The following is a 25647-nucleotide window of genomic DNA, read 5'->3' as shown; positions in this document are numbered from 1 at the left end:
ATCTTCCCTGTTATTTATTTCATATTCTGTGTCTTGTTCCTGTTTTCATGTGACTTTTATCTAGGAGTGCTTTAATTAATCTTCTCTCAGTGCATCGGTATCAATTTTCATTAACAAAAACTACTACATTTGTTATCTAGACCTAAAGAGTACTCAGATTCCTACTGTGATTTTTTTCACAGGATCAAAGATACTTAATGATAGAATAATTATTTCAATCCCATTCTCTTTATTTTGTTGTCTGTCTGTTTATTCGTCTATCCATCCATCCATCCATTTCAATCCCTCCCTATATTAAAATTTAAGATAAGGGAAGAAGAACTAAAAGTCATTTCTTCTAACCCTAGTCGTTCCTTGTATTTCTTACCCTTTTTGGATACCTCAGCACTGTTTCTTAGGGCTTAGGACATGGGTAAAAACCTAATCATATATTCAGTAAACTAAATCTGTTTTCAAACTTCAGGGTCTCGCTGTGGCTACTCGGCTCCATCTCTGGTTGTGTGCCAGTAGGCAATATTTTGTGCTTCTGCTACTGCCAAAGTTTAATTGCAGTAGTTAAAATAAGCATAACAAGTACATAGCCAGTTCTTGCTTCACTGACCTTTTAAATAAGATAAATGTTTTCCTGAAGTTATCACTGAAGACTATAGTGCTATAATGGAGAGTTTAACTCTTCAGGGAACAGAAATTTCCTATCCAATTGTTTTGTCTCTTTGGAATTGGAATACATTTTAAAAAAATTTTTTTTTTAATTTATTTGTTTGACAGACAGAGATCACAAGTAGGTAGAAAGGCAGGTGGAGAGACAAGGCTCCCTGCTGAGCAGAGAGCCTGATGTGGGGCTTGATCCCAGGACCCTGGAATCATGACCCGAGCCGAAGGCAGAGGCTTTAACCCACTGAGCCACCCAGGTGCCCCAGAATACATTTGATTTTTGTGTGTGTGTGTGTGTGTGTGTGTGTTTAATTTTTTATTTTTTATAAACATATATTTTTATCCCCAGGGGTACAGGTCTGTGAATCACCAGGTTTACACACTTCACAGCACTCACCAAAGCACATACCCTCCCCAATGTCCATAACCCCACCCCCCTTCTCCCAACCCCCTCCCCCCAGCAACCCTCAGTTTGTTTTGTGAGATTAAGAGTCACTTATGGTGGGCGCCTGTGTGGCTCAGTGGGTTAAGCCGCTGCCTTCGTCTCAGGTCATGATCTCAGGGTCCTGGGATCGAGTCCCGCATCGGGCTCTCTGCTCAGCGGAGAGCCTGCTTCCTCCTCTCTCTCTCTCTGCCTGCCTCTCTGCCTACTTGTGATCTCTCTCTGTCAAATAAATGAATAAATAAAATCTTTAAAAAAAAAAAAAGAGTCACTTATGGTTTCTCTCCCTCCCAATCCCATCTTGTTTCATTGATTCTTCTCCTACCCACTTAAGCCCCCATGTTGCATCACCACTTCCTCATATCAGGGAGATCATATGATAGTTGTCTTTCTCTGCTTGACTTATTTCGTTAAGCATGATATGCTCTAGTTCCATCCATGTTGTCGCAAATGGCAAGATTTCATTTCTTTTGATGGCTGCATAGTATTCCATTGTGTATATATACCACATCTTCTTGATCCATTCATCTGTTGATGGACATCTAGGTTCTTTCCATAGTTTGGCTATTGTGGACATTGCTGCTATAAACATTCGGGTGCACGTGCCCCTTTGGATCACCACGTTTGTATCGTTAGGGTAAATACCCAGTAGTGCAATTGCTGGGTCATAGGGCAGTTCCATTTTCAACATTTTGAGGAACCTCCATCCTGTTTTCCAGAGTGGTTGCACCAGCTTGCATTCCCACCAACAGTGTAGGAGGGTTCCCCTTTCTCCACATCTCACCAGCATCTGTCATTTCCTGACTTGTTGATTTTAGCCATTCTGACTGGTGTGAGGTGGTATCTCATTGTGGTTTTGATTTGTATTTCCCTGATGCCGAGTAATATGGAGCACTTTTTCATGTGTCTGTTGGCCATCTGGATGTCTTCTTTGCAGAAATGTCTGTTCATGTCCTCTGCCCACTTCTTGATTGGATTATTTGTTCTTTGGGTGTTGAGTTTGCTAAGTTCTTTATAGATTTTGGACACTAGTCCTTTATCTGATATGTCGTTTGCAAATATCTTCTTCCATTCTGTCAGTTGTCTTTTGAATTTGTTAACTGTTTCCTTTGCTGTGCAAAAGCTTTTGATCTTGATGAAATCCCAATAGTTCATTTTTGCCCTTGCTTCCCTTGCCTTTGGCGATGTTCCTAGGAAGAAGTTGCTGCGGCTGAGGTCGAAGAGGTTGCTGCCTGTGTTCTCCTCAAGGATTTTGATGGATTCCTTTTTCACATTGAGGTCCTTCACCCATTTTGAGTCTATTTTTGTGTGGTGTAAGGAAATGGTCCAATTTCATTTTTCTGCATGTGGCTGTCCAATTTTTCCAACACCACTTATTGAAGAGGCTGTCTTTTTTCCATTGGACATCCTTTCCTGCTCTGTCAAAGATTAGTTGACCATAGAGTTGAGGGTCTATTTCTGGGCTTTCTATTCTGTTCCATTGATCTATGTGTCTGTTTTTGTGCCAGTACCATGCTGTCTTGATGATGACAGCTTTGTAATAGAGCTTGAAGTCCGGAATTGTGATGCCACCAACGTTGGCTTTCTTTTTCAATATCCCTTTGGCTATTCAAGGTCTTTTCTGGTTCCATATAAATTTTAGAATTATTTGTTCCATTTCTTTGAAAAAGATGGATGGTACTTTGATAGGAATTGCATTAAATGTGTAGATTGCTTTAGGTAGCACAGACATTTTCACAATATTTATTCTTCCAATCCAGGAGCATGGAACATTTTTCCATTTCTTTGTGTCTTCCTCAATTTCTTTCATGAATACTTTATAGTTTTATGAGTATAGATTCTTAGCCTCTTTGGTTAGATTTATTCCTAGGTATCTTATGGTTTGGGATGCAATTGTAAATGGGATTGACTCCTTAATTTCTCTTTCTTCTGTCTTATTGTTGGTGTAGAGAAATGCAACTGATTTCTGTGCATTGATTTTATATCCTGACACTTTACTGAATTCCTGTACAAGTTCTAGCAGTTTTGGAGTGGAGTCTTTGGGGTTTTCCACATATAGTATCATATCATCTGCGAAGAGTGATAATTTGACTTCTTCTTTGCCAATTTGGATGCCTTTAATTTCCTTTTGTTGTCTGATTGCTGAGGCTAGGACTTATAGTACTATGTTGAATAGCAGTGGTGATAATGGACATCCCTGCCATGTTCCTGACCTTAGTGGAAAAGCTTTCAGTTTTTCTCCATTGAGAATGATATTTGCGGTGGGTTATTCATAGATGGCTTTGATGATATTGAGGTATGTGCCCTCTATCTCTACACTTTGAAGAGTTTTGATCAGGAAGGGATGCTGTACTTTGTCAAATGCTTTTTCAGCATCTATTGAGAGTATCATATGGTTCTTATTCCTTCTTTTATTGATGTGTTGTATCACATTGATTGATTTGCGGATGTTGAACCAACCCTGCAGCCCTGGAATAAATCCCACTTGGTTGTGGTGAATAATCCTTTTAATGTACTGTTGAATCCTATTGGCTAGTATTTTGGTGAGAATTTTCGCATCTGTGTTCATCAAGGATATCGGTCTATAGTTCTTTTTTTTGATGGGATCCTTGTCTGGTTTTGGGATCAAGGTGATGCTGGCCTCATAAAATGAGTTTGGAAGTTTTCCTTCCATTTCTATTTTTTGGAACAGTTTCAGGAGAATAGGAATTAGTTCTTCTTTAAATGTTTGGTAGAATTCCCCTGGGAAGCCGTCTGGCCCTGGGCTTTTGTTTGTTTGGAGATTTTTAATGACTGTTTCAATCTCCTTACTGGTTATGGGTCTCTTCAGGCTTTCTATTTCTTCCTGGTTCAGTTGTGGTAGTTTATATGTTTCTAGGAATGCATCCATTTCTTCCAGATTGTCAAATTTGTTGGCATAGAGTTGCTCATAGTATGTTCTTATAATAGTTTGTATTTCTTTGGTGTTAGGTGTGATCTCTCCTCTTTCATTCATGATTTTATTTATTTGGGTCCTTTCTCTTTTCTTTTTGATAAGTCGGGCCTGGGGTTTATCAATTTTATTAATTCTTTCAAAGAACCAGCTCCTAGTTTCGTTGATTTGTTCTACTGTTATGTTGGTTTCTATTTCATTGATTTCTGCTCTGATCTTTATGATTTCTCTTCTCCTGCTGGGCTTAGGGTTTCTTTCTTGTTCTTTCTCCAGCTCCTTTAGGTGTAGGGTTACACCTAAAGTACCTGAGATCTTTCTTGTCTCTTGAGAAAGGCTTGTACCGCTATATATTTTCCTCTCAGGACTGCCTTTGTTGTGTCCCACAGATTTTGAACCATTGTATTTTCATTATCATTTGTTTCCATGTTTTTTTTTCAATTCTTCTTTAATTTCCCGGTTGACCCATTCATTCTGTAGAAGGATGCTGTTTAGTCTCCATGTATTTGGGTTCTTTGCAAACTTCCTCTTGTGGTTGAGTTCTAGCTTCAGAGCATTGTGATCTGAAAATATGCAGGGAATGATCCCAATCTTTTGATACCGGTTGAGTCCTGATTTAGGACCGAGGATGTGATCTATTCTGGAGAATGTTCCATGTGCACTAGAGAAGAATGTGTATTCTGTTGCTTTGGGATGAAATGTTCTGAATATATCTGTGATGTCCATCTGGTCCAGTGTGTCATTTAAGTCCTTTATTTCCTTGTTGATCTTTTGCTTGGATGACCTGTCCATTTCAGTGAGGGTAGTGTTAAAATCCCCTACTATTATTGTATTATTGTTGATGTGTTTCTTTAATTTTGTTATTAATTGGTTTATATAGTTGGCTGCTCCCACATTGGGGGCATAGATATTTAAAATCCTTAGATCTTCTTGTTGGACAGACCCTTTGAGTATGATATAGTGTCCTTCCTCATCTCTTATTATAGTCTTTGGCTTAAAATCTAATTGATCTGATATAAGGATTGCCACTCTTGCTTTCTTCTGATGTCCATTAGCATGGTAAATTCTTTTCCACCCCCTCACTTTAAATCTGGAGGTGTCTTCGGGCTTAAAATGAGTTTTTTGGAGGCAACATATAGATGGGTTTTGTTTTTTTATCCATTCTGATACCCTGTGTCTTTTGACAGGGGCATTTAGCCCATTAACATTCAGGGTAACTATTGAGAGATATGAATTTAGTGCCATTGTATTGCCTGTAAGGTGACTGTTACTGTATATTGTCTCTGTTTCTTTCTGATCTGCCACTTGTAGGCTCTCTCTTTGCTTAGAGGACCCCTTTCAATATTTCCTGTAGAGCTGGTTTGGTGTTTGCAAATTCTTTCAGTTTTTGTTTGTCCTGGAAGCTTTTAATCTCTCCTTCTATTTTCAATGATAGCCTAGCTGGATATAGTATTCCTGGCTGCATGTTTTTCTCGTTTAGTGCTCTGAAAATATCATGCCAGCTCTTTCTGGCCTGCCAGGTCTCTGTGGATAAGTCAGCTGCCAATCTAATATTTTTACCATTGTATGTATCTTTTCCCGGGCTGCTTTCAGGATTTTCTCTTTGTCACAAAGACTTGTAGATTTTACTATTAGGTGATGGGGTGTGGGGCCTATTCTTATTGATTTTGAGGGGCGTTCTCTGAACCTCCTGATTTTTGATGCTCGTTCCCTTTGCCATATTGGGGAAATTCTCCCCAATATTTCTCTCCAGTATACCTTCTGCTCCCCTCTCTCTTTCTCCTTCTTCTGAAATCCCAATTATTCTAATGTTGTTTCGTCTTATGGTGTCACTTATCTCTCGAATTCTCCCCTCGTGGTCCAGTAGTTGTTTGTCCCTCTTTTGCTCAGCTTCTTTATTCTCTATCATTTGGTCTTCTATATCGCTAATTCTTTCTTCTGCCTCATTTATCCTAGCAGTGAGAGCCTCCATTTTTTATTGCACCTCATTAATAGCTTTTTTGATTTCAACTTGGTTAGATTTTAGTTCTTTTATTTCTCCAGAAAGGGATTTTATATCTCCAGAGAGGGTTTCTCTAATATCTTCCATGCCTTTTTTGAGCCTGGCTAGAACCTTGAGAATTGTCATTCTGAACTCTAGATCTGACATATTACCAATGTCTATATTGATTAGGTCCCTAGCCTTCGGTACTGCCTCTTGTTCTTTTTTTTTTTTTTTGGTGAATTTTTCCGCCTTGTCATTTTGTCCAGATAAGAGTATATGAAGGAGCAAGTAAAATACTAAAAGGGTGGCAACAGCCCCAGGAAAATTTGCTTTAACCAAATCAGAAGAGATCCCAAATCGTGAGGGGGGAGAAAGGGGATAAAAAGAGGTTCAAAAAGAATGAAAGAAAAAAAGAAAAAAAATAAAAGAATTTAAAAAAGAAAATGAATAAAGAAAAGTATAAAAAAGAAAAAATATATATTAAACTAGTTAAAAAACGTTAAAAAAGAAAAGGGTAAATGTTAAAAAAAATTTTAGCAGAAGAAGAGAAAAAAAAATGAAAAAGAAAAAAATTGAATTAACTGCAAGACTAAAAAATCAGAGGGAGAAAGCCATGAGTTCCGTGCTTTGCTTTCTCCTCCTCTGGAATTCTGCTGCTCTCCTTGGTATTAAAACCGCACTCCTTGGTAGGTGAACTTGGTCTTGGCTGGATTTCTTGTTGATCTTCTGGGGGAGGGGCCTGGTGTAGTGATTCTCAAGTGTCTTTGCCCCAGGCGGAATTGCATCGTCCTTACCAGGAGCTAGGCTGAGTAATCTGCTCGGGTTTGCTTTCAAGAGCTTTTGTTCCCTGAGCGCTTTCCTTAGAGTTCTGGAGGACCAGAATACAAATGGCGGCCTCCTGGTCTCCGGCCCGGAGGAGCCGAGAGCCCGGGGCCCCACTCCTCATTGTGCCCTCAGAGAACAGCGCCCAGTTACTCCCAGCTGCCTGACCTCCAGCCCCGCTCCGAGCTCACCGAGACTGCGACTGGTTCAAGGTAACACCGAGCTGTGATCTTACTGTCGGCTCTGTCTCTGTAGCCAGCTTTCCCGTTCCAGTACTCGCAAGCTCTGCGACACTCAGACACCCCCGATCCTTCTGTCACCCTGCGGGACCTGAGGCCACGCTGACCCCGCGTGGGCTTTGCCCCGGTTTAGCCTCTGGAGTGATGTACCTCAGCGGAACAGACTTTTAAAAGTCCCGATTTTGTGCTCCATTGCTCTGCCACTTGCCGGGAGCCGGTCCCTCACCCCGGGGTCTATCTTCCCGTCGCTTTGGATTCACTTCTCCGCCGGTCCTACCTTTCAGAAAGTGGTCATTTTTCTGTTTCCAGAATTGCTGTTCTTCTTCTCTTCGATCTGCTGATGGATTTGCAGGTGTTTGCAATCTTTAGATAAGCTATCTAGCTGATCTCCTGCTGGCTGAAGTAGTCTCAGCCTGCTACTTCTCTGCCATCTTGACTCCTCCCTCCCAATACATTTGTTTTTAAATGAATATAATTACTGTGGTTGCTGGATGTTTAAACCCTAGCAGTGCTGATTTTGTCTCTGGCATAATGAGTTCACTTTTGCCTGGCAGTTGATCTGCTTATTGGCTACTCCTTTTTAGCTTCCCTAGGTCTGGCTACAAAAATTATTTTCAGATGATATTCTATTCAAGGAGCAACAGATCGAAGGCAAAATAGAAAGGAATAATAAAGTAACGTAATTAGAGAAATTATGGGGAAAGACAGGTATGAGCTACTACAAGATCATCATTGGGTATCCATTTAATCATGCAGCCACAAAGAAACCAATAAAAGAATCAGGGCTAATTTACACATCACCTTTGTCACATTAATGGCTATGGGATACCAGTCAATCCCCTGATTACCTTGGGAAGGTACAGAATACAGGATCTAATTAGGCTTATAGGATTTCAGGATACTTTATTCATCTCATAATATACTTCAATACTTTTGAAATAAGGATTGTGGATTGTGGTATCTTGAGCCTGGTATGAGGGATATATTTTCATAAATGTTTGTATGTATTGTAAAATCTTGTCAAATGCCACTTCCATTTCAGCCTCTTTCCTCTCTCCCAATACCGCTACCAATAGTAATGCATGACCCATAAGGACTGTGTTTCCGAATGCAGCTGTCATTCTGACTTGACAATATTTGTCTCCGGGGATTGTATCCTGTGATCATATCTTATTCTTTTGAAGTCTTTGTACTTCTTGGCACATAATACCAAATTTTAATGCAGGAAAACTTCTCCAGGTAGCTGTATCTTGTTTAAGGTACACATTTGTAGGATTTGGGAGATGGCACTTACGTATCAAAGTGAATTCTTTTTTCTAAAATGACGGAAGGACCTAGGTATTCTGTGGGAAAGTTTTCCAGGTGGCTCAGTTGGTTGAGCAGCTGCCTTTGGCTCGGGTCATGATCCCAGCGTCCTGGGATCGAGTCCCACATTGGGCTCCTTGCTCGGCGGGGAGCCTGCTTCTCCCTCTGCCTCTGCCTGCCACTCTGTCTGCCTGTGCTCACTCTCTCTCCCTCTGATAAATAAATAAAATCTTAAAAAAAAAAAAAAGCTGGTTATTATTCAGGTACCTGTTATTATTAGAGAGCATAGTTCATAAATCAGACGCATATGATGGAGACACATATGATGGGTTTAGGAAGCCATTAAATGGAGTAAAAGGCAGGTAGAATAAACCAAGGCATGTTTATAATTCCTGATCTGCAGACTTTAGATTTATTCTCATTTAGCTAAATTCCCAGAGCATCTCACCCAAATTCCATTGAAGAGTTTTATTCTCCACAAATTTTCTACCATTACAGAAAAAGTTCTTTTACTCATAAACCTTTAATTATATAGGCTAACTTTGTTTTGCTATTAGTTGATTATATTAAAAGATCATCCTATATTTAGATTTACAAATATGGTAATGATTCCCCTTCCTTTCCTTTCATTTCCTTTTTTTCCTTCCCTTCCTCTTTTTCCCCTTCCTGAACAATTTAGTCCTAAAGCTATTTGGGGGCCCAAACAAGGCAGGTGTCCATATTTGCACTGGGGAGGAAGATATGCTGCAATCACCCTAAGCAAGCTATCTGAACTATGAAAATAGAACTCATGTGACATCAAGGTGTCAGAGCTCAAAGGAATGAGATGGTAGCCACCTGAGGCTGGGGATGAAGTGTTTTTTCATGGAGGTGTGGAGGTACGCTGTGGCTTATATGGGAAGTCAGAACCCAAGTAGGGTAACAAAGGTGTCCCTACAGAATTGGCAGCGTAGGATTGGATGTCAGAGTCGAAGCAGGATGAAAAGGACATCTACATATAAAAAAGAGGCTCAAAGTGAATGGGAGAGAGTGATTACCTGAAAAGATTGATCAAGTAATATACATTAAAGATCATGGCAACTAGATTTTCACTATTAGAGATGGTAATTGTAATATGGAAAAAGAGAAAACTAGGATGTATGGAATTGGAATTTCGGGTTTCATTGTGAACTCCTGGTTTTAAATATGTGGAGGTCAAGGTTTCCTTGTGAACTCCTGGTTTTAAATATGTGGAGGTCAAGAAAAGACTGGGGAATTTTTAGACTGAAGGAGACTCAAGACATATGAAGCCCAAATGTAATCTTGCTATAAAGGGCATTACTGGTTTAGTTGATAAGACTTGACAGAGTCTGAGACTTAGATAGGAACAATGTATCAATGACAATTTCCTAATTCTGATGGTTATATTTTGATTATAGAATGGTTTTGGTTTTAGGAAATACATAATAATGTATTCAAAGATGATGGGACATCAGTCAAGTAAGCAAATTATTTTCAGAAAAGTTTTTTGTAAAATATCTGAAACTTCTGAAGTTTATGATTATTTTACAATTTTTAAATACATTTAATGAAAAGTAATGCTGTGTTGTATAGTATGTTGGGCACCTGAAACTAATATAACATTATATGCCAATTATACTTCAATAATATAAAGAATGTAGGGGGCGCCTGGGTGGCTCAGTGGGTTAAGCTGCTGCCTTCGGCTCAGGTCATGATCTCGGGGTCCCGGGATCGAGTCCCGCATGGGGCTCTCTGCTCAGCAGGGAGCCTGCTCCCTCCTCTCTCTCTCTCTGCCTCTCTGCCTACTTGTGATCTCTGTCTGTCAAATAAATAAATAAAATCTTAAAAAAAAAAATTTCTTTTCAAAAAAAAATAATGTAATGCTGTGGAATTAAATCTCAATTTTAGTTCATTGATTTAAAACTCTATTATTTAAATTCATTAAAAATGACTTAGGTTACATTCTCTTACGTTTTTTGCAGGATTACTGGCCAAGGGAAATCCATTTTGGAAATAGTGATGAATGGTTACACACTGTGAAGAAAATAAAAGAAGATAGTTCATTTACTTCAATTTATACACATCTGTGGGGAACAGTCCCTCGAATACATGAGGCAGTCATGGCCATGGAGTCAAGATTAGGGGAATGTTCAGTCCTTTTGAAAAGCCATGCCTCTAAAATATTTGAGTGGAAGAGCATAACTTTTGATACAAGTAAATCTTATTTTTTATGAGTAAAGTAATGGTCAGTTGTGTGTGTCTGTGTACATTCTCATAAAGAATAGAAATCCTAAAGTATAAAATACCTGAGAACATAAACATTATTTTATTTTTAAAAATTTCTTCATTTCAACATAGTTCAATCAAGATTTTTAGCTGAATGTGAGCATATGGGTTTAATGAAAGTGTTGTTAGAAAACCCTAAAATAGTTGTGAACTTTGTTCAGCTGCAGCGGACATGGACGAGTATCAAGGAAACAGGGTTGGATCAATTCTATATTGGTAGTAGAGACGAGCAAGCCCGTAAGGGTCAGAACATAAGAAAAGAACCATGTAAAACCCAAAGTAAATTGAGCTGCATGAGCTAGGTTAGCTTGTAGGAAGTGTTTAGAATTCAGTGGTAAAAAACTGCAGACTGAGGGAAAAACATATCTTCCAGTAATGATCATTTTCACTTCTTTTCAGCATTTATATAACATTTTTCTCACCTAGTTGTATTTATTAATACTTCCAGAGTAGTTTTAGATACTAGTGGTGATTCTTGTATCATTCTTCATCCAATGAGCAAACTTCTCATAATACAAGCCTTAAAAATGATAATATTAGTTGTACTTACAAAGTATTTTCTATGTATTAAATACATTTAATTAATTATAGTACTTAAATATTTAATATCTTTTTTGGACCTTGGTTTTCAAATTCTGAGAATTTGTTTAGTATACTACTATTAAATTCACTACTGTTTTATTTTAAATTTTCTTATTGCATTTTTAATCATTTTCTGAATTTAAAAAATCTTTGAAATTATATACGCTATATACATATGTATATAGAGAGAGAGAGGGAAGGAGACTTAGAGTGAGCGAGCGCAGATGTGCACTTTCAAAAAATAATTTTGTATATGCTCATTTTCCTCAGTATGTAAATATCTGGAGTTTGGACTCAATTCTGGGTTACCTAGCTTCAAAGTTGTCCCTCATAAACTTTCACTAACACTTGATCCAAAGTACTGTACTTTATTGAATTTAAGATGGCCATGAAGCAACCAAACATAAGTAGCTGAGCTTTGTGAAAAACATGGGGTTGTTCTGTAGGAAGGGGTTGAGGTAAAACTTTAGATTTAGGGGTAAGTACAAAAGATATTAGTTGGAGCATGACTTTTCTAAAGAGAGGAAACAAAATACGGTATTTATTCATTCAACTAAGGGTATGTGTGTCTAGCATTATGCTGATCAGAATAGTTGATCTCATGAATAGTTTTATATGTAATTTCTTTAAGCATTTCATTTTTTTTTTTTACTTAAAAGATATATATGTCTGTACATATATGTCTCATTCTTTTAAAGGTTCTAAAGGAAATTTGGAAAAATACAAAACATTTCTAAGGAAGTACCATAGGAGAAAGAAGATAATGGTATGGTGTTTGTTTTCATCTTCCTTGAAAAATTATATTTTCACAGAAAATTGTTATAATTTCACAGATAAACACTGATAGAATTTTTTAAAATTTTCCTGTTAGTCTTTTATTGTCTACTTTTGTATCTATCTGTGTGTTTTTTAAAATAGCTAGACTCATCTTCTTTACACACTCCATATTAGAATGTTGGCATTTTCACATTACTGTAAGTTACTTGAAGACTTTAATGTATACATTCAAACTCCAGTTATTTAATAATTTTAATAACCTATATTTAGTAGTGCAGTTTCCGTATCAGTCCTCTTCCTTTAGAAAAAAATAGTAATTCCTTTTGATTACCTTCAAAATTGCTTTGTCATTTTTTTTAAAAAGTCTCTTAGGGAGTTTGATTAGAATTATAATAGACTTTTATTTTGTTTTGTTTTATTTTTAATTATGTTATATTAGTCACCATACAGTACATAATTGGTTTTTGATACAGTTTTCCCTGATTCATTGTTTGCATATAACACCCAGTGCTCCATGAAATCCGTGCCCTCCTTAATACCCATCATCAGTCTTACCCATACCCTCAGCCCCCTTCCCTTCTAAAACCCTCAGTTTGTTTCCCAGAGTCCATAGTCTCTCATGATAGACTTTGAATTACTTTTAGAAAGTTAGTCCTTTTTGAAAATACATTCTAAAATTATATAATGTTAAAGCTATAAAGACTTTAAATGCCACCACTAGTCTCTCCATCTCATTATATTTTTCAATTTTCAAAATTATCTTTTCCTGATTATGACTAAAGTAGTCATTTTAGAAAATTAGAATAGTTAAGCAGTAGAAAGGATAAATATCCTAATTCTATCATTTATAGATAAATCACACTTGTCACTTGGATTTTTATTTCCTTTTAGAAAATTCAAAGTATATTATATATTTGTAATTCATTAAATGTAATATGAAATTTTCATTAATAAACATTCTTCTCCACCATCTTAAAAGTAAAGGTAGTTTTCATTCACTATTATTAACAAAGCTACTCTGAAGATATTTGGAACTGAAGATTGTGCTTATCCATGATTATTTTCTTAAGATAAATTTCCAGAAGTGGAACCACGTAGGAAAAGAAATGTGAAAATCTAAGTGTTTTGATACATATTGCCAAATTGTTCTCTAGAAAGGCAGTACAAATTTATATTTGTAACAATAGGGTTTGTGATTGATCTCTTATCCATTTCCTTGTCAACATTTAGTACTATATTTTTTAATGTTTGCACAGTTGATAAGCATAAATCTTATCAATTATATATGTTTTACTAATGAAGTTGGTATTTCAGGTTTTTCTTAGTCTTTGTGGTTTTTTACTGTGAATTGCCTATTAATGAAATTTGGCCATTTTTTTGGCTATTGGTTTTTTTTGTCCTTAAGAGCTCTTTAGGTGTTAAAAATATTAACCCTTTCAGTAATATGTATTTCTTTGTCGCCTTTAAGAAGTTTTTGTTATATAGAATTTTGCATTTTTATGGATCTATAATTTTCTATTGAAGTTTTCTGCCTTTAGTGCCATATTTGAGAAGAGTTTCTTTGTCACAAGATCCTACATATATCCACTTGTGTTCTGTTCTATTATTATTACAGATATTTGTGTGCGTGTATTTGATTATCTAGTGTCTATTTTTGTGTAAGAGAGTAAAACAAAGATTTTCTTTTAGGTCATCAGTAAATTTGTGATTTTCTTTATATAAGTTCTAAACATTCCCTGTTAAATTTATTCTTAGGAATCTTAAGTTTTTGTTACTGATATCAGTGATATTGTTTTTTCATTATTTTATTAAATGGCTTATTGTAAGCATAAAGGAAATTATTTTTGGTATATGCATATTATTCAGGAATGTTAGTGGTTTCTCATCTTGTCTTTGATTTGGAAAGAATGCTAGTACTTTGCTATCAAGCATCATTTTAAATGTTTAAATAGCTGTCTTTTTTTAGATTAATGAAATTTATTTCTATTCCTAGCTTATTAAAGCTTTGTGGACGTGATGTAGATTAGATATAAATCAGTTCGAGAGGAGAGGAAAATAATCCACTGTGAGGATAGCAGAAGCTACTTTGAACCTTTAATCTTTGTGGCAGATTACATTAATAACTTTTCCAGAGTTGAAACATTCTTATATTCTTAGGTCATACTTTTTTATTGCATTACTGGATTTGATTTGTTATTGTTTTGTGTGGATAGTTACATCTGTGTTTGATAAGATATGATTTCTTTTGGTTTTGGTATCAAAATTATACTAACCCCAGAAAATGAATTACTTAGTTTTATTTCTTTTTCTAGTCTGTAGACTACAGAGCATGGTAGTTGTATAGGGATATCATTTGTTATCCATATATGTGTATGGATATCATTTGTTCTTTGGATGTTTGTCAAAAGTCAACTATGAACTTCTGTTGATTTAATTATTATTTATATTTTGCAGAGGGGAATAGGTAGGTTGGTAGAAAAGCTATGTGGAAATTAGCAGATTTCATAAATGTCAACTTGGGTAAATTGTCAAAACATAATATTTAGTTAAAAAAAGGAAAATTACCAAATAATATGTACAGTTGATACCATTTCTTTACATTTTAAAAACACATAAGAAATGTTTATATTCTCTAAATATATGTACACACATATATATAAATATGTTAATGGGATGGGAAGGATGCAAACGAAACTAATAATAGTGAATCTTTCAGGGAAGGGGGAACACATGAATAGAACTGTAGAGATTATGGTAAAAAGGAAATCTGAACTTTATACTTTGTTGAATAAATTTCAAATTTTATTTTATAACATAGTTGTAAGCAAATACTAAAATGTCAACAGTAGTCCATTCTGGGTTGTGGGAACATAAAACACTGGTAATTTCTTTTTTTTTTTTTTAATTTTCAAAAGAATTTCAAAAATTTTGACTTCTGGATTTTATCAGCTAATTTTTGAGGATCTATTGCAGTGACCTTTAGATGAATTATACTAACAAAAATTTTAATTATTTTTATTGATAAATGTGTTTTATTGATTTTTTAAATTTGGACTTTAACACATATTATTTGTATTTTCATAATATCTTTTCTAGGTTGTATGATCAAGAACTAGTTTTGTGTTACTATTATTGTGCTCCTTGAAAACTTTCAGTGTTTCCTTGCTTCCTGCAAAATAAAGCCAGGACTTTGAGATTAACATTAACATCTTTCTAAATATGACCCCATTCTCATTGATTAATGATATCTGTAACTCCCAAGTACACAGCCTTCTTTCTTATTAAATGAAAACTGATTTTATTTTGCCTAAGTAATCTGTTTTTATTCCTTTGTGTACTTTTTAAAATGACAATAATGTCATTCTCTTTCTGTTAGCAATCTGTTATCATTCAAATTTGTTTCCTATGTCATTTCCTCTATAATATGTGTATTATGTAATGTGTGTGTGTGTATGTGTATGTGTATGATTTGCCTGTGAGCTTAGTTATTTCTGGAAGAAATGGGGATGTGGAAATTAATAAACAATCAACATGTCAAGTGATCAATAACTAATGTATACAAAAGGATGCTTATTCTCTGTGTAAAGTAGTATGATGGACATAGAGATGCACAGCCCAGATTCCCCGTCAAGGAAGAATCTGTTGTCCTAGCTGCTAAGAGTGCTGTTAGTGGTGCACCCTTCAGCTATCAGTCCCTTCAGGGTTGCTTTATCTACAAAGAACTTCCTCTTCCAAAGACATTCCCTTTCAGGAACAACCTACATCCAATGACTGATCAAGCTGGGGGCAGAAAGACCTTTCAACTGAATGGCTCTTTCAACTAAATGCAGGACAACTGTGACAGGCCCTTTCTGCTCTAGAGCCCTTTTTAGAGTCCATGGAAGCTGTTAGACTTGTATCATAGCTGATTTTTCCAACTTCCCAATTATGCCTCTTCCATTGCCTTCTGTAGATGTTGAGCCCAAAGGCACTCCCATAGACATTCTGAGTACTGAACTCCACCTCAGAGTCTATTTCCCAGTGAACCAAAAGTGCAATAAGTAGTTTTATATTTCTTATTATAGCCCTTATCTATCTGCATTTTGTTTGTGTATGTATCTGATATCTCTCCTGAACTATGACTAGCCTGAGCGTAAGAACCATCTTTGTATTCCTACCATCTAGCAGAGTGACAGCACTCTAGGCTTCACATTCTAGGAGATAAACACACACACACACACACACACACACACACACACACACACACAGGTATACACATACACATGCACACACACACAATTAACAAATTTACAAAATAAAAAATTTAATTTAGAATTTTAAAGATTCTATATTAAATGTTTTCCAGCTTTCAGATGAAATGGAGACAAAGAAGACTGTAGAGGTATTTAAAATTTCTATTCTATAAGATTATGTATCAGAAGTATTATATAGAAATTAAGAATGTTTATAATAATATAGATATAGCTATAAATATAGATGGAGCTCTAAGAGAGAGAGGTGGAAACAAGCATAGAAGCTTTTTCCTTCTGCCTTCCCCTTCCTTATGGGTAGTCTAGCTAAAATACTGATCATTTGAGTTGTGAAAGTTGGTTCTGAAATACGATTTTATTTTGCTTTTGAATTTGGCATATGAATATGCCAGGGCTCTTAATTTGAGAGAATCAGAAAATAGGAAGATTTTTTAAGGTACAATGAAAAGTTTTCACTTATTTTAATAAATGGAAGTAAAATAATTATGTTAATTAGTTATGGTTGAATATTTATCTCTCTTCTGTAGTCCTCTGGGACTATTATACTGGAAAGGGTAAAATAATGACTGTTGTGTGCTATTTCCTTCTTTCTAGGGTTTCACCTTCTCAGGATTCAAAACAAATGAGCTTACTCAGCTACCCAGACATTTGGATGCTGAACAAATTTATCTTTTTATTTTAAAAGCCCATAACTTTGATGTATGTATACATTATTTTTATTGTATGATACATTTTGAGAATATGATATAATGAATCAGACTTTTATTTAAAGCTATGACAGATTAGGTGATAAGCATGATTGAATTTTGAGGGCATTAAGTCTGTAAGGAAAAGACCAGTGATGCTTACTACCTTGATCACCAGAAAAGAACGTATTAGATTCTGTGTTACCACTTCAGGGGTCTGAGGGTCCTAGCATTGTCTTGGCATGTGACTGTAACAAGTGTTTTCCCCTCCCTCTGCCTGCTTTATCAGCTCAAGAGATTTTAGTCTGCTTATTTTGACCCCAGAATAACTTATGAGCGCCCTTCTCCACAATGCCACCTTTTGAGCCTGCAAGTATCTTGGGAATTTTTGAGTAATATCCCTATAAGATAGCTAATTGAAGTATTGCAGTCATAGGACAGTAACTACATCATTGCCCATTGCTTGCCAAGCATAGAATGAAAGTTGGGTGGTACCTGATATTGATTTCCCACTTAAATATTAGGTGGTCACCTAACAAGGTTTCTGTTTCCTGCAGGCTTCAACAATGTTCCTTGTACCCCAGGCAGATTCCTTCCAGATAGTTCTCTGGGGTGGATTTGGACTTGGAATTTCCTAAAGCCCTCCTAGAGGGGGACCAAGTCCATCCTTCACTTCCCCATCCTTTATCTCTCCATCCCTCCCCATCCCTCACCTCCAACTTTCCTGTGCCTCTTCATTTCTCAACACAAAATCCCTGTTTTCACTCCCACTGTAATTCATCGGAAGAAGTATAATCAACTACTTAACCACCTTTTTTTTCACTCTCTTCAAGATGCAATGTTCCAAGAAATAGAGTGTAATTGACTTGATTTGGGTCTTCTATATACCCCTCAGGCAACTACAGAGTACCTCAACTGACAACTATATCTAGAATGATTTAATAGTGATACTCTTTTATTTTTCATACTAATGCAAATGTTTTTCAATTCTCTTTTATATTTTGTGGGATTTTGGTGAGAGTAAAGGCTTAGTCTGCCCCCTTCATATGATCACCTGATACCATTTTTATAGAGAAAAACTATAGATGCTAATTGTAGTTATGCCTGGATCATGAGCCCGTTTATTTGTTTCTCTGACTATATTTTTCACAGTTTCCTTAGAAAAAACGCTTTATTGGTACAAAAAGAAATTGCTAAATTGTTGTTGTTAAAATAAGTTTATAAATCTTCTGGGTAATCTATAATATTCTAACATTCCATGTTCTAAGATGGTATTGTATTTTAAATATGGATGCCTGTCCATCTAACACAAATCAGATAAACAAGGCAGAGATGAACAGCTATAAGGAATTATTAATATGGTTAGTTTAGGGATACTGGAATTATTGAAAGAAATAGGAAAGTGAGGAGTGGAAGTAGATATGGGAAGGGGACGGGTGGAGTATGACAAGCTTCTGGGCATATCCATATATAGACACTAGTGTTTTATTTGTTAATACTCCTACATGATTTCAAAAAAATTTAAATTGGCTTACTATAGCATGTAGAATGCAATGACATTAAAAAAAATAGATAATGAAGTTAGACCAAAGAGATTATAAGTGAGTATAGGAAAATAAAAATATCAGGAAATGTTATTTCATAGAAATGCTTATAGTAACAGACTAAGAGATCAAACTTATGGATCTGAAACTTGGAATGAGAAGAGTATGGGTGTACTATTACATGATTGAAGGTATGGGAATCCATGGAATTGATGAATTCACCTAAACCCATCTAAACACATTCCTGGATATACAGTCATTAATTAAGCTCCTTCATGAGAGAAAGTGTACATTATCCTCTGTACCATCCAGAACAGAACTGTGGCTACAGGTTGATGCTCAGTAAAAATTTTATTAAATTAAAGTGAGTTAAAAATGAGCTATATTGTGACTCAGAGGAGAAAGCTAAGCCACAAGCATACTGATATATATGAATAGAAACTGATAGAAAATTAGAAGTAATTTTGTCCAACCTAGACTCAGTGTTAGAACCAAGTTAGATAATCTAGGTTTTAAGGTGTATTTACAGGTACTTGAATCAAAAAAGTATCACAAAGTGGGTAGGGGAGAGGAGAGAATCATTTAACTTTTTAAACTGGGTTTGGGTTTTGTTTTGTTTTGTTTTTAAGCCAATTTCCAATTTTTGGTTGTTTTGGCTAAATATTGATATATTTTAAAGAATTTGAAATTTTACTGAAAAAGGAAGTTAGTGATACTAAACATAACCAAAATTAGAATAGAAGCAATTGTGCAGTTAGTGTACAGTTAAAATTATCTTTGCTTAAAATTTGCAAATAATTTAAGCAAAATTATTGTTCCTCCCCCCCAGAATTTCAAATTTCTACTTTTTTCTTTATGTACTTCACATATGTTCTTTGTAATGAAAAAATACTAAATCTAAGCTGTTAAGTACTAAGTACTAAATTGAAGCTGTTACCTTATGTACTCCATACTATAATTAGTGGCCATTGGAAGAGAAGTGCCCCCACAGAATACATGATGAATAGTCCTTTTGGTATAAAAATCAGGATATAAAATCAATGCACAGAAACCAGTTGCATTTCTATACACCAACAACAAGACAGAAGAAAGAGAAATTAAGAAGGAGTTCATCCCACTTACTGTTCCACCCAAAACCGTAAGATACCTAAGAATAAACCCAACCAAAGAGGCAAAGAATCTGTACTCATAAAGCTATAGAGTACTCATGAAAGAAATTGAGGAAGACACAAAGAAAACATGGAAAAAATGGAAAAATGGAAAGAAAACATAGAAAAATGTTCCATGCTCATGGAGTGGAAGAAAATACTGTGAAAATATCTATGCTACCTAGGGCAATCTGCACATTTAATGTGATTCCTATCAAAATACCATCAACTTTTTTCAAAGAAATGGAACAAATAATCCTAAAATTTATATGGAACCAGGAAAGACCCTGAATAGCCAGAGGAATGTTGATAAAGAAAACCAAAGTTGGCAGGATCACAATTCCAGACTTCAAGCTCTATTACAAAGCTGTCATCATCAAGACAGCATGGTACTGGCACAAAAACAGACACATAGATCAATGGACCAGAATAGAGAGCCAAGAAATGGACCCTCAGCCCTATGCCAACTAATCCTTGACAAAGCAGGAAAGAATGTCCAGTGGGAAAAAGACAGTCTCTTCAACAAATGGTGTTGGGAAAATTAGACAGCCACATGCAGAAAAATGACACTGGACCATTTCCTTAAACCACACACAAAAATAGACTCCAAATGACTGAAAGACCTCAATGTGAGAAAGGAATCCATCAAAATCCTTGAGGAGAACACAGGCAGAAGCCTCTTCGACCTCAGCCGCAGCAACTTCTTCCTAGAAACATCACCAAAGGCAAGGGAAGCAAGGGCAAAATGAGCTATTAGGACTTCATCAGATCAAAGCTTTTGCACAGCAAAGGAAACAGTCAACAAAACCAAAATACGACCGACAGAATGGGAGAAGATATTTGCAAATGACATTTCAGATAAAGGGCTAGTATCCAAAATCTATAAAGAACTTACCAAACTCAACACCCGAAGAACAAAGAATCCAATCAAGAAATGGGCAGAAGACATGAACTGACATTTCTGCAAAGAAGACATCCAAGTGACCAACAGACACATGAAAAAGTGCTCAGCATCACTCGGCACCAGGAAAATACAAATCAAAACCACAATGAGATACCACCTCACACCAGTCAGAATGGCTAAAATTAGCCAGTCAGGAAATGCACGTGTTGGTGAGGGTGGGGATAAAGGAGAACCCTCCCACACTGTTGGTGGGAATGGGAATGCAAGCTGGTGCAGCCACTCTAGAAAACAGTATGGAGGTTCTTAAAAAAGTTGAAAATAGAGCCACCATACAACCCCGCAATTGCACTACTGGTTATTTACCCTAAAGATAGAAATGTAGTGATTCAAAGGGGCACGTGTACCCAAATGTTTATAGCAGTAATGTCCGCAATAGCAAAACTATGGAGAGAGCTTAGATGTTCATCAACAGATGATTGGATAAAGATGTATACATACAGTGGAATACTATGCAACCATCAAAATATCCAAAATATCCAAAATCTTGCCATTTGCAACGACATGGATGGAACTGAGAGTATTATGCTAAGTGAAGTAAGTAAATCAGGGAAAGACAATTATCATATGATTTCACTGATATGAGGAATTTGAGAAACAGAGGAGCATAGGGAAAGGGAGGGAAAAATGAAACAAGATGAAACCAGAGAGGGAGACAAACCCTAAGAGACTCATAATCTCAGGAAGCAAACTGAGGGTTGTTGGAGGGGAAGGTTGGGGGGAAGGAGAGATGGGGTGGTTGGGTGATGGATATTGGGGAGGGTGTGTGTGATGGTGAGTGCTGTGAATCATGTTAGACTGATGATTTACAGACCTGTACCCTGAAACAAATAATACGCTATACGTTAATTCAAAAACTCCAATTCATAACTACTTATCTGAAGAGATTAAACATCTTATTATCAGATGATTTTGACTATTGGAATTCACTGTAAATAATTTAAACTTGGCTGCCTCACAATTTGTATAATAAAATATCTTTAAAAGAAAAAAAGTCTGTATGATGTCCTTTCTATAGACATGTGTTGAGGAACAGGAATTCTTACCTATGGATTTCATTAAAGTAAGTCTTGAACTCTATTGACTCTGGTATTTAAAAACTTTTAGTAAATAAATGAGATAAAAATGGTCTATTGAATGTGCCTATTCAAACTAAGATTTATAGTCATGGGAAATGGATTTAACCTTATGTGACAATTTTTATTAATTTCTTTAAGAGTATACTCTATTTGAATGGGGTCTAAACTTATGAAAGAGCTTGTTGGGATAGAATTCCAAGATACCTGTCTTTAGAATAGAAGAGAAATTGTAGCATGTACCTTGGAGTTTGCTGTTCTTTGTCTAGCCTACACTATCATTTCAATGGCTATTGGGCAAGTATAATTGTTCAATATATGAAATGTGGTTAATGTGACTGAGATGAATTTTTTATTTTCTCTCTTAATTTATATATAAATTTTAAAACTAATACTTAATTCAGTTATTGTAAACTTTCAATTTTGGTTGGAGCAAAATCACAACTCTGTATTTATGAAGTCTGAAGACTGATCTAGTATTCACGATGAAAATTTATTATTCAAACTGAGATGTGCTGTAAGTATAAAATATATACAGTATGTGAAAGACCTATTACTACAAAGGAATGTAAAATATTTCATTAAGAATTTAATGCCCGGGGCACCTGGATGACTTGGGCAGTTAAGCATCTGCCTTCAGTTCAGGTCATGATCCCAGGGTCCTGGGATCAAGCCCCATGTCTGGCTCTGCATTCAGCGGGGACTCTGCTTGAGAATTCTCTCTCTCTCCCTCTGCCCTTCCCTCACTCATGTGTTCTCTCTCTCTCAAATGAATAAATAAAATCTAAAAAAAAAAGAAAAAATTTAAAATTTAATGCCCATATGTTGAAATGATAACATTTTAAGTATATTTGATTGATTAAAATATGTCATTAAAATTAATTTCACCTTTTATTTTTTTATAAAGTGGCTACTAGAAAATTTAATTTTACATATATGGCACAATTAAATTTATTTTGAAAAATGCTAGTCTATAACCACTGAATACATATTCTTCATAAAGCCTATATGCATTAACATGTTTTATAATGGATTTTTTTTTTAAGATTTTATTTATTTGACAGAGAGAGATCACAAGTAGGCAGAGGCAGGTAGAGAGGAAGGGAAGCAGGCTCCCTACTGAGCAGAGAGCCCGAAGTGGGGCTCTATCCCAGGACTCTGGGATAATGACCTGAGCCGAAAGCAGAGGCTTTAACCCACTGAGCCACTCAGGTGCCCCTTATAATGGATTTTAATTTGACCTCCGTGCATCTTTTTTTCCATAGGAAAATGTTTTCAAAATCTGGAAGACCCATTTTCTCTCAGAAGCCTCTGTTGCTCTTTTACATGATTCCTTTTGGTGGTGGTTTCTGCATAAATTTAAGGTATGATGTTATTTTTTAAACTTATTTCTTAAGTTGATTTGGGGCACAGTTAATTTTTTAGTAGAGATGGCACTGGTACAAAAAAATATTTTTCTAGATCTTTTCATAGAACTTGGATTTTTAGTATTCTATACATGTTAGAAATCCTATTCAAAATCTAGAGTCTTTTCAGAGGAGTTAAAACTTTAATATGGATTTCAGTGATCTGAGTCTTCATTAGTCAGAGAAAGATCAGTGAAATCAAGCAGTGTAATGAATAATAAAGTTGTAGCTTAATTTAGTACTATAATGTGCTGAAAAACAGCTAATGAAAACCCACTGCAAATCAGTGACACTGAAGGTGGTTTCATTTGGAAAATAGTCTATGGAGCCGATGAAGAGAGGGCCTTTACTTGATTCAAAAAGAATTAGCATTAAGAGGAGAAATTAATTAGCATTAAGAAGAGAAAGACATCTTGATATTTGGGAAAGGTCTCTGGGAAACAATAAGCACACGAGTCTCATGTTAGAGAATATGTGAGCCTGGAAAAAGTGGTGAATACCATTGTGTGACTTCTGGATCTGGAAGAGTGGAAGATAAGATCAACCCCAGGGATCACGGTCTTAAGCTTTAAGAAGGTGTGCCACCCCATCAAGGAAGACTGAAAATGGACTCGACTCTCCACCTTCTCCAGCTCAAATTACTCACACAAACCTGCTTATGGATTGTCACAGGAATTTTACACCATGAAGAAATTGGGTGTTAACCAGTTTTACATACAAACCATTCAGTTAGTGCTTTATGTTAGGATAAACTATAGGTTAGAATTACTCTAGGTTAAGAATCTCTGTCCTATATTTCTGGTATTGTTAGGAGCTCTGGATGATGCATAGGAAATGGCATATCAGTAATAAAAAGATAATTACTGAGGGAAATTTGTGAAATCAGGAATTACATTACCTGAAATTTCTTTCTCTAGATATGAGTCTTGAATTTATGCTTTCCCAGGAAGACAGAGAAACATTACATTCCCACTTAAGTCTGTTGAGATTATATATAACAAGTTTTTTTTTAATTTTTTTAAAGATTTTATTTATTTATTTGACAGAGAGAAATCACAAGTAGACGGAGAGGCAGGCAGAGAGAGAGGAAGGGAAGCAGGCTCCCTGCTGAGCAGAGAGCCCAATGCGGGACTCGATCCCAGGACCCTGAGATCATGACCTGAGCCGAAGGCAGCAGCTTAACCCACTGAGCCACCCAGGCGCCCCTATAACAAGTTTTTTGAAAGAAACATAATCTAGAAGTGTTCTAGTTATTGTCTTGTCAGGATATTATAGTATTTTATTGTTTTGAATAAACAGACTTAACACAAAAATATGAACAACTCACTAACTACATTTATAAGATTATTTTTGCAATAACAAGGAATTAGAATTTTTTATCATTTCTTTTTTTTTTTTAATTGGGCTCCATGCCCAGTAGGGAGCCCAATGTGTACCTTGAACTCATAACCTTGAGATCAAGACTTGAGCTGAGATTAAGAGTTGGATGCTTAACTGGGTTACCTAGGTGCCCCTAGAATTTTTTTTATCTTTAATCAAACTATTCTCTAGAAACTAGCTTTCTGAAGTTAAAATGTAATAATTTAGTAATAATTTTAAAACATTATAATTTACTAAGATTTCTAGGGTCCTGATTTTTGTCATGTTTTGAGAACCAATATATTTGGCTGGGCAGTGTTCTGCTAGTGTTCTTTGGAAACTAAAGGGGGCAAATTGAAGCAAACTCTCCATGATTTAACTAGAACAGTTCTTCTTTCATCTGTTTAGTTCAATAAACTCTTATTTTATTTCTAAGAGGGTTTATTGTTAAATATATATGATATATATAAATATGTTAAAATGGATGCAAAATACATAAATTCTATCTACTTTGGAAGGATAAATAGTACTGATTTTATACCTGGAATATGGTAAACCCATGAACCATTTGTTCAATTTAGTTACCTGGAGTATAATATGAAAATATATATAATCATACTCTAGAATATAGCATGCTTCAGTGTGGTGGCTTTAACTTATTTCAGTAATTGTTATATGATTAATAGAAAACCAAATTTTCCTTGTTTATTGCCCATGATTTAGTGGTAACCTGGTCTAGTAGAAAAAAATACTGAACTTGGATCCAGAAAACTAGAATTTTAAATCTAGTTTTCCCAAATAGTTATTTTTAAGAGTTTGGGCTAGTCAAAAAATATCTCTGAGCATCACTTATCTCATCTCTAAAAAACAAAGCAGGTAGAAAATAAAACATACCCTGCTTTTTTTTCCCTCTAAGGTTGCTGTATTAAAAGTGATACAAATAAGAAGACACACACACACACAAAAAAAAAAAAAGGAGAAGAAGAAGAAGATACCCAGTAAACTGTGAAATAGTATATAAATGTAATATGGGAATCAATAAAATAGAGTTAAGAGATCTGGCTTTCAAAAACAAGTTTATGCACTTAGTAAATGTTGTGACCTAGAATAGTTATTTACCTCTCTAAATCTATCATAAGATTAAAAAAAAAATCACCTAATTTACATGTTTTCTGGGTTAAATGAGAAAGTGCATGT

At 35.6% G+C, this 25647-nt stretch overlaps 1 protein-coding gene across 5 annotated transcripts in view; it reads left to right on the top strand.

The window, feature by feature from the left end:
- Positions 1–25647, top strand: part of FAM227B (family with sequence similarity 227 member B) — a 202445-nt gene that overhangs the window by 9600 nt on the left and 167198 nt on the right. For 3 of the 5 annotated variants that reach the window (XM_032343659.1, XM_032343660.1, XM_032343658.1), the window contains 5 exons: positions 10358–10589; positions 11942–12009; positions 16366–16401; positions 16865–16969; positions 22951–23049. In XM_032343659.1, the coding sequence (XP_032199550.1) occupies positions 10358–10589; positions 11942–12009; positions 16366–16401; positions 16865–16969; positions 22951–23049 (540 nt within the window). The remainder of the gene's footprint in view (positions 1–10357; positions 10590–11941; positions 12010–16365; positions 16402–16864; positions 16970–22950; positions 23050–25647) is intronic. The other 2 variants (XM_032343661.1, XM_032343663.1) reach the window with 2 other exon arrangements.

Source organism: Mustela erminea, chromosome 5 (assembly GCF_009829155.1).
Source record: "Mustela erminea isolate mMusErm1 chromosome 5, mMusErm1.Pri, whole genome shotgun sequence".
NCBI lineage: Eukaryota > Metazoa > Chordata > Mammalia > Carnivora > Mustelidae > Mustela > Mustela erminea.
This window is presented reverse-complemented; position numbering and strand designations above follow the sequence as displayed.